Source organism: Alosa sapidissima, chromosome 16 (genome assembly GCF_018492685.1).
Source record: "Alosa sapidissima isolate fAloSap1 chromosome 16, fAloSap1.pri, whole genome shotgun sequence".
NCBI classification, from domain to species: domain Eukaryota; kingdom Metazoa; phylum Chordata; class Actinopteri; order Clupeiformes; family Clupeidae; genus Alosa; species Alosa sapidissima.
In genome coordinates, this window is record NC_055972.1 from 21190423 (window position 1) to 21200840 (window position 10418).

The 10418-nt window shown below is 43.5% G+C and overlaps 1 protein-coding gene across 1 annotated transcript in view; it reads left to right on the plus strand.

Annotated features, from left to right (window-relative positions):
* The first annotated feature begins 5065 nt into the window (after positions 1–5065).
* The window catches only part of pdzd7a (PDZ domain containing 7a), a 24863-nt gene continuing 19510 nt past the window's right edge, over positions 5066–10418 (plus strand). The window contains exons 1-6 of the mRNA XM_042066692.1: positions 5066–5240; positions 6140–6277; positions 6760–6934; positions 7301–7477; positions 7877–8024; positions 10009–10069. Of these exons, the coding sequence (XP_041922626.1) occupies positions 5066–5240; positions 6140–6277; positions 6760–6934; positions 7301–7477; positions 7877–8024; positions 10009–10069 (874 nt within the window). The remainder of the gene's footprint in view (positions 5241–6139; positions 6278–6759; positions 6935–7300; positions 7478–7876; positions 8025–10008; positions 10070–10418) is intronic.

Below are 10418 nucleotides of genomic sequence, written 5' to 3' on the forward strand. Positions count from 1 at the left end.
TTTGACAAGTGACAAGCACATGTTTAGAGTTGTCTAGAACAACTGTTCAAACTGAACATTATAACATTCATGAAAGGCAGGAAAATCTCTTGATTTGTTTTTTTATGCCCATATCAGGGGTAGCCTAGGCTAGTGTCCCATCGTCCAGTGTGACCATTTGTGGTTCACACATTGAACCTACCTGCTGAGATTTTTAAGCCATCCTTTATATTAGAGGGAGAGCAGCTTCACAGAAGAGAACTTGTGACGGCAAATTTGAGGAAAAGTTGGTAAACCACCCCTCTTACCTAATTTGAGGGTGCTGATTCTGAATATTTTGTTTACAAAAAGCTCAATTCTGAGTTCTAAGCCGCATAATCAGCATTGCTTATTTTTCCCTAAATTGGGTTGATTTTAAAAGTGATCACTAAAACCAAATAAAATTGGTATTTTATTTGAACTCGGAAATTCTAATCAAAACACAACCATATTTTTATTGCTAACATAGTGAGTCACTCGTGGTGTTTAATTCATCACAATAACAAATTGCACAGATAACCTTCAACTCGGAACTGCATCTACCGTCAGCAACAACCGACAAGTAAAAAACATTTTACTTATAGTAACACTGGATTTGGTATGTGTGCTTGCCTCCATACTAGAGCTTGATAATGTGCTCTTCTAATATGCCATTGAGCAGCATCACCTGTTGGTGGTAGAGCCTCCGATCCTCGACATCTAGAAAATGGAGTGGCTCTGGCATAGTGTTGTCACGATACCAAAATTTTGACTTTGATACAATACCTGCCATACATATCTTAATACTCGATACTAAAACGATATCCACATCCTAAAATATCTGGAAAAAGAAAGAACGCAGGCCTCCTCCAAGTGTATTGAGTCATTTGTGTTGAATTTGGTGCACTTTTGGTCAATTCTGGGTTTTAAACTTCTAAACTTCCTACATAATTATTATTTTTTGTAGTCGGTAAAATAGTAGTTTGTGTGTGTAAGAAATGTATTTCAATTAATCATAAAATGGCCCTGCTATGTCACTAGACATTAAGAAATCATGTTCATTTCAAATACACTGACAACAGTAGTCCGGCCAGGATATTGTCATTTAAAAAGTGAAGTTGCAGCCCTCAACTGATGTTGATGTTGTCATGTTATGTTTTGGCCTGATGCACCACCCTCCACCTATCTACTAATCAAAGTCGGTAGTGTTTCGGCATCCGGGTTGCCAGCTCTGCCAGTCAGAGTGGAGGGGAAGGGGATACACTGCTCTACAGTAATTTGAAAGTGATTGTAGTACCAGTTTTGACCACAATCTTATATGGTTCCTTTAAATGGCCAAAGTAGGCTAGATCAAGGTCAGTGTTCAAATTACTGCATGCCAATCACTTAATGCTATGCAGAGGAATCTTTAGGCCATCTGATGTAGGATACCCTAGGCCTTCCTGTGTTTAAGGGATTTCTTTGACAGTTGCAAAGGGAAAAAAGTGAAGATAGTCTTCTTTGCTCCCAGTGTTATTTAATAAGTACGTTTCAACCACTCTTTGGATCTTAATCAGATAGGCCTACACCATCATTACATTACATTACATTTGGCTGACACATTTTTAACCAAAGCGACTAACAACATGGTAACAGTTAAGTTTTAAAGCAATTCTCTCAACAATTTTAGGACAATTTAAAAACGGTAGAGTACAGTCAGAATAAGTGCATCAGTGAGCGCTGTTTTTAAACAGTTGAGTGTCAGTTCAAGACGGGTGGTAAGTGCTAGGATCAGCAAGACTTGTTGTAAGTGGTGCTATGAAAGGAGATGTTCTCTAAAGAGCTGGGTCTTCAGGAGTTTTTTGAAAATGGAGAGGGATGACCCTGCCCTTGTAGGAACTGGCAGTGTGTTCCACCAACGAGGAACAACAGATGAGAAAAGTTTGGATTGGCCTGAGCGTATCTGTTGCAATATCTGTGTGCATTCCTACATTAGGTCTATTTCTTTGATAGTCAACATCATTTGCTATCACATAACAAATACCAAATAAAGATACAAAAGTTTCTTACAAACATTCCTGCATACTTCTTAAATGTGCTGCAGTCAGATGGGTGTCCTAAAGACATATCTAGATCTTGAGCATCTATTACCAGTGTTGAATGAGCAGTTTTTGCAGTGATCACTACTGGACATTCCACATTGCTAGACAGCACTTGAGTGAGGATAGACTTATTTCCACTTCACAAATAAATAACCATCGCTATCTGCAATAGCTACAGTACAGGGACATTAATCAGTTCATAGCTGAGGATTTGCTCTAGGTCCACTTCCCTTTCAGCATCATATGCAGTTATGATGCACTGGAGAATGTTTCTTTTTGTTGCACTATGAAGGATATATTGTCTATTTTTTTGCAAATAATGCAATCTCCATAGCACTCTTCAGCAACCCTCAAATATGCACTCTTCCATTTTTTTGCATGGCTGGAATTTGAATGATAGGAAAGAGCACCAGTGAGATGCTTTAACTAGGCAAGCACAGTCGCCTTTAGTAAAAAAAATACAGTGTGAATCCTCTGTAAAGACTGACAACTGTTCATAATAGTTACTGACAAAGTACTTTCTACTTGAGCAGTCACCTACTATTCTATTAATTTATTATCAAGGAATCTATTTTGCTTCTAAATGTCATACTGAGTTTTAGCTATTATTTCAATTTATATTTTAATTTTAGCTTATTTTCATCTGCTACTTGAGGGTCATTGGGGTAATTCCTGTCCTGTCCTACAACATATCTGATACATAAAGAGTATGTTAATGCCTTATTTTTTGCAATTCCTATAATATCTGATGGCAAAACCAAAAATAATGTGAATTATGCTAATTATCAAGCTAAAAACTAAAAATTGAGCTTGGTAAACAAAATATTTGAATTCAGCACCCTCAAATTTTGTGAAATAGCCCCTTTGCCGACTTTTCCCTCAAATTTGCCAACAGGACTTTTTCTGAATGTTTGTTAGCTATCTGCTCTCCCTCTATATAATATAATCCAGATTTTAATATTTAGCAGACATGCATTTGACTTTGTTGAGAGGAGATTACATTCTGTTGTTTTGCCACTAGATGGCAGTAAATGCCTGTAAAAATGAATGCATTTTGTAATGCAGAATTTGGTTTAGCACTTTGGCAGGGAAGTAGGCTAAATTCTACACGAGAAGATTGTTATGTCGCATAGGCTATGGCTACTCTAAAAGCTTGGTGCATAGATGCAGAGCTTCTGGATTTATTACATTAATACACAGGATTAGATGTTAAAATCCCTTGTGCCAAAATCCAAGGTAACTACTAGGCCTACAGATATTGTAAGTACTACAATGAATAATAGCCTACCCTGTAATTACCAGAGAATGGTCATGCCTTTGAAGTGACCATGTCACTCAAAGTCCTAAACTGGGTTACCTGTGGTAGGCTAATCCAATCACAACTCCTGAGAGGCGGGATAAAGGAAGCCTACAGCCGTCATTCTCTCAGGTGAGGTCATTGTGCCCAACATGGGATCAGGTAATGCCGATGCAACTTTTATTCAGCAGTTTAGTTGAACTATGTTTGGCAAATCATTCGTGTTTTTGTGTAGGTAGGCCTAGGCTACTTCACTATATATCTGATTATTTTTTAGTTAGGCTATATTTGGGATACTGTAGAGATAGCCTATTTAACTTGTTAAGGCGTTGATGTTAACGGCAATTGTACGAACTGATGCATTATAGGGATGTAACTGCTAATTATAATCGCCAAAAGTGTTCGGGGAACATTTGGAAAGACACGAGGGTTGTTTATGTGCCAGATAGAAGTGCTTAGGGCAACCCCATTACAGAGATGGAGAGTGGAATTTAATTAAATCGAAAAGTGAAATTGATCTTTGAGAGAAAGAAGCCTACTTTGCCGCCTGCGCAGTACTTTTACGCAACCTGTTGCTGTCCGAGGTCCTGGCTTAACCACGCATGGTACACCTTTTCCCTGGTCGTTGCCTTCAAGGAACTTACTGCCAAAAGTGAGTGTAAACTTTCTTAACCAGGTCACTGATATTTTGTCTATTTATGGATAGAAATCGAAAGCAATCTCATAAACGTTAGCCTAATCTAATCTCGATTATTCAGCACTTCAGGAGTAATTGATCGTCTCAGGAATTTCATTCTTGCTCTTTTGAAAGGTTTCCGGTTTTTCCCTCTGGTTCATCGGTGGTGAAGATATAGGAAAATACAAAAAAAAACAGCAATGAGTGACTCCTGTCTGTCAGATGGGGAACCTGCGGAGAAGGAACCCCTCACCGTCGTCCAGTTTGGGCAGCTTGGAGCCAAGCCAAGTGTGGAGCTTTATTTTAAGTCAAGACATGAATAGTGGTCTTCCTCCACTCTGAGTAACGTGCGATATATAAGGATAAATACAAATAGGCCTATCAGATCTTCCAGATCTTCCTTCTGTTTTGGATTATAATAGTTAATTTATTGGTCAATGTTTGTATTCATCTGGAAACAAGTGGATTTTAGGCCTCTCTACAAAATAGCAGTATAAGTATATATACTCTTTTGATCCCGTGAGGGAAATTTGGTCTCTGCATTTATCCCAATCTGTGAATTAGTGAAACACACTCAGCACACACACAGTGAGGTGAAGCACACACTAATACCGGCGCAGTGAGCTGCCTGCAACAACAGTGGCGCTTGGGGAGCAGTGAGGGGTTAGGTGCCTTGCTCAAGGGCACTTCAGCCGTGCCTACTGGTCGGGGTTCGAACCGCTAACCAGTGCGAAGTGCTAACCAGTAGGCCACGGCTGCCCCAATAGCAGTGCCATTACAATGAATTTGTCAGATATGCTTTGTGAACTAATGCAATCCTGGAATTACATCAATGGTGCACCCTCTACTATCATCAAATAATCACTTTCACTAGGAAGTGTGTTCTCCAAACACCTTGACTGTCCAGCAACTCTTGCAAGCCCTCCACACCCCTCCTGCATCGCACCCTTCAACCCCTCCAGTCCCTGCAGAAGACCCCTGGATGAAGGTTCACAAAAGGGGGGTCATCCTGCCATGGCTCATTCCGCGGACTCTGGACGCCGAGAGATGACCAACGGGGCCCACTCCAGCGGCCAGGCTGGGGGCTCCAACACCGCCACGCGCTACCTGCTCAAAAAGCAGCAGCGTCGGAGGATGAGATCGGCCTCCCCCATGGGCAGAGTCATCCTCATCAACTCGCCAGTCGACGGTGAGCCCGGGCCAGTGCCAGTGTTGGGCTGATTTAGAGTTAGGAATTCCAATTATAATATGTCAGGTTAGCCTACTTTGTGGATTTCATAATTCATCGGTTAGTAATCAGAATCTGAGATATGTTTGGACAGACAGGGTGAAAGCTATGACAACTAAGTTATGTGTACTGGATGAGGGCTCTTAAGACTTGAGAATTACAGTTTCCGAATTGAATAGTTTGAATACATTATAATTCATGTCCACATATTGCTGTGTCTGCAGGGCAGAGGCTCCTGTATTGAGGGCATTGCTCATGCTGAATGTAGAGTATGCTAGATGTATGTGTCATCTAGGTCACAGTGAGTAAAAGTGGCAGTGACAGTAATATGTGCAGATGTAAATGTTTTTTACAAGCTAACACAGTTTTAGCTGACCTACAGCAGGGTGCTGTTCTGTGTGTGTGTGTGTGTGTGTGTGTGTGTGTGTGTGTGTGTGTGTGTGTGTGTGTGTGTGTTTGCCTTGCATTGCTACATCATGTTTTTTGTTTGTTTGTGTGTGTGTGTGTCTGTGTGTGCGCACTCAATTTTACGTTTACGTTTGGTGCATGTATGTAGGTAAACAAAATGTCTAGAGTCTAATGACAGTATTTGAGACCGGAGTATACTGCCAATGTTTTCATGATTTTGAAACCTAATTTGATTATCTTTTTGTCTGGGTGATTAATCACACTTTTTCCTTTTGTGGTGTGACCAACTCAGAACACATATTTATTTTTGGTTTACAGAAGTTTTAATTGAACAAACATTATGCATTTTCCCATCACTTGCATGTTTCCAAGTGTGTGTTTTCTGTTTGTGTGTATTTATGTTTTTACAGCAAGTGATTCTTGGTTTGTGTGTGCTTCTCCTCCACATGCAGGTGGGGATGACTGTGAAGACATCCACACCATCACAGTAGATAAGAGTGAGGACGGCCGGCTGGGCTTTAGTGTGCGAGGAGGCTCTGAACATGGCCTCGGGATCTTCGTCAGTAAAGTGGAGGACGACAGCTCTGCAGGTACCCAGGGCTGAGAGGAGGAGGAGGAGGAGGGGACGAGGGGTGGCTGGCAACCATATGGTCTTTCATGAAAGCAAAATCAACCGCCAAACAATATAATATGTTCTGACCTGCGTACAGTATTCTTGTAATAAATCACCATACAGTGAGGAGACAGTGAGGTTGTTATGGCTGAAATGAGTCTTTCTCCATCAACAATAAGATTAAATCCTCCAGGAGTTGTGCTGTGTGTGTGTGTGTGTGTGTGTGTGTGTGTGTGTGTGTGTGAGAGAGAGAGAGAGAGAGTGTGTGTGTGTGTGTGTGTGTGTGTGTTGTGTGTGAGAGAGAGAGAGAGAGAGAGTGTGTGTGTGTGTGTGTGTGTGTGTGTGTGTGTGTGTGTGTGTGTGTTCATGCTGTGTGTGTACTGTATGTGTATGGATGTTTGTGTTCTTACATGTGCCCCCCTCCCCCTACCCTCTGTGTCCTGTCCACCTGTCCATCAGAGGAGTCGGGCCTGTGTGTGGGGGACAAGCTGGTGGAGGTGAACGGCATCAGCCTGGAGAGCATCACCATGAGCAGTGCCGTGAAGGTCCTCACTGGCAACAACCGGCTGCGCATGGTGGTGCGACGGGTGGGGAAGGTCCCAGGCATTCGCTACTCCAAGGAGAAGACCACATGGTGAGGATTTTATTACGCAGGTTCAGTGATCAAATACTGTGTTATGTATTTGTTTATTGGTAAAACGTCCGTCTAGATGATTCACAACACTACATTTTCACTACCATGTTACATTCAGGAGACTATTAGTGGGTAATTTATTAGAAGCATTCATGTCAGCATGTCCATCCCCCAGTTCCAATTCTGAGTGCACCTTAGTAAGATGTCAGGCCACGACCCAAGAATGAGTGTGTACTGATATGTGGTTGTATGGATGTTAAAGGCTGGGCTTCATGCGTCATACGTGTGTGTGTGTGTGTGTGTGTGTGTGTGTGTGTGTGTGTGTGTGTGTGTGTGTGTGTACCGTGCGTGGTTGCATGTATTTAGGGTTGACCTGATCCACCGGCGGATGGTGGTCGAGGAGAGTGGGCGGACACCCTCGGAGGCCAGCTCAGACACCGCCCTGCGTCGGATCGTCCACCTCTACACCACCTCCGACGACTACTGCTTGGGCTTCAACATCCGCGGAGGGAAGGAGTTTGGCCTGGGCATTTACGTGTCTAAGTAGGTCTCACCTGCAGAGAGATTTGCCTCTGATCACTCCCCAGTAATCTCTTCTTTGTGCACTAATCACACGTACAGGCAGCTCAACACAGAAAACCATTCTTGTTGTTGCTAAACTCAAAGAGGAACTCTCCCATGCCGATTTAAGACTTTATGTTTGTATTTGTGAAGCTTTTGTTTGGTCAACAGCTTAATGTAAGTGAATGCCTTCAAAAGAGGAACAAGAATTTTGTTTTTCTAAAATGCCTTGGAGAATACTAACATCCTCACAATAATATAATACGTTGAGCTATACATTTCAGGTCAGATTTCCTCTCAACAAATGCACTTATGTGTGCCAATGTAAGTTATTATTTTCACATGTGTACTGTTGTTTCACCTGCATTCACTTTACACCAGGTTGGACCCAGGAGGGTTGGCGGAGCAGCATGGCATCAAAATGGGTGATCAGATTTTGGCAGCCAACGGCGTGAGCTTCGAGGACATCACCCACAGCAATGCAGTGGAGGTGCTGAAGAGCCACACTCACATCATGCTCACCATCAAAGTGAGTCTGGCCTCTGGCCTCTGCACACACACACACACACACACACACACACACACACACACACACACAAACACAAACATACACAGACGTGATGCTTCACTGCAAAAATCAGTATCATCATAACCAATTTATATGCAGGATTTACATATTTTTCTGCACATAATATGATAGAGAATTGATAGAGTTTTAGAACCCTTTGACTTTTGGTTTTTGGTCCTTTTTTTTTAATTATTAGAACAGTGTGGCTCAAACAGGTTGCAAGCTCTGGCTGTTGGCAGAGGATAAGAGAAATGTTCCAGTGAAAGCTACTCTAAAAGCACTCAGTACCTTCAGACGTTCAAGGCTTCACCTTAAACTCAACTAGGCGTGGAAACTTCCCCAGACCCAGGGGTCCAGCAGTAATGTATAATTGGTAAACTGTTCCTGAACTGTAGAACTCTTGGCACATTTAACGCTCCAGTGCATTCTAATGCTTTGGTAACTTTTAAACTCTGTGCATTGGTACAAATCTAATGATAACAGAGAGAGAGAGATAAAAAAAAAGAGAAAAAATAACTCCATGGTTGCGTATGTAATTAGAAGTGCTCAGGCCAAGGCCATGGTTGCGTTAATAATAGCCGTTGGAGCATGTTACCCAAGGCGGTTTGGTCGGTCTCCTCTCCTCGTGCGGAGGGCTGGAAGATGGTGGCGGGAGCAGAGGACAGGCAGCTGGCATCCAGCCGTCCCATTCCCACTCGCTGGCTGACCCGCTCACTCGTTCGCTTCGCCCTCCGTGGCTCGGGTTTCCCCTGTGAGAAACAGCTCGAGGCTGTGCATTATTCACAAGGCAGGTGAGGATCGGGTTATAATCAGCCCGAAAGCCTCGTCTTACTGGGTGTCCTTCCTTAAGACCCACTGCCCCTTACAAATACCGACCCCGCCCCCACCCCACACACACACACACACACACAGCTGTGTCCCCACCGTCTCGCGCCACATGGATGCCGAGCGTTAACATCATGCGGTCGGTACGGTCCGGCTGAAAGTGCCCGGGTGTTGAGGTGTGTGTTTTCGGTTAAACAGCTTGAGCACCCTTCTGTCAGCGCCCTCTTTGTTGGCACAGCGGAGGAGGTGGCAGCCAGTGACTCTCTCCTGACCTGGCCGCCGAGGTCTCTGCCATCTCCTCCTTTTATCTTCTCCTCCTATCGGTGTGCATGGAGGCTCAGCTAGAGGGGTCAGAGGTCACAGAGGTTGCCCAGGAAATCTTTCCCCCGGTGTTGTCTACACCCATCCCAGATGTCAGAATGAGCTGTGCAGAGGTAAACGTCACTCCTCCATCCAAAAAAAGGACATTGGCAAGGAAGATTGGGCCCAAATCTCCTGAGTTGGGATCCCGGGGGGGGGGGTGGCGTGCCCTCTCCCCTGTGCTTACGTAAGAGCTGTTGTGTTTCTCTGAGTTCCGCTGCATGCCGTCAGACAGCAGTGATGGAGCTCCAGGCATCGCCGTGGGCCCCTTGTGCTCAGAGGGGTTCAGAGGGCCGCGAAGGCAGCCAAGCCCCAGAGGGCCCCAGGGGATGAATGACAGAAGCAGTTCTCTCACTCCCTCACTCTCTCTCACTCCGTCTCTCTCTTCACTCTCTCCCTTTCTCTTCCTGGCCAGAGGAAACCAGAGAGGCTGACGGTGCCTTGGCCTGGCTTCAGAACCTCAGCTCTCAGGAGGAATCCAACAATCCCACAATCCTTTACTGTGCATGGAAAACTACATTGCGCACATGCCTGTAAAACTTGTTGTAGCAATGATCAGTTTTAGCAGGCAGAGTAGCTATGAAGCCTGCTATTTAGGTATTAAAATACATATTTTTAAAAACTAATATTCTTTGGCACTTGAAATGACTGTCTGGAGTTACTTGTCTAGATTACAGTCTTGATGGACAGTTGGCATGCCTCTAATGTGATGCTATGATGAATGAGTTTTAACCACATGTATTTCCTTTCTCTTTGACAGGAGGCGGGAAGATACCCGGCCTACAAAGAGATGGTGGCCGAGTACAGCTGGCTTAATAAATGTACAGTATTTTTTATATTTTATATTTATTTTTTATATTTGTTTGTCTACATATCTACATATCATGATTGTTTCTTGAAAGTGATGATGTATTTAAATCTTAAAGGTTGTATCAGCGATAGCGGGGATACGTCACTTCTGTTGATGTTCAAACAAAACAGAGAGCTAGCTCGCTTCTCCCTCCCCCTTCTTCCCATGCAATTAAAACTCGCCTAAACGCGCATCTCGTCGGTTATTGGTTGAAACACTTTAGTTTGCCTTTGAGTGATTTCCAACCCTTGTTGATAGCAATTGTTTTTGTGTACAGATCTCGGAGCCTTGGATGCCTACAGAGACACGTTTTTTTGACG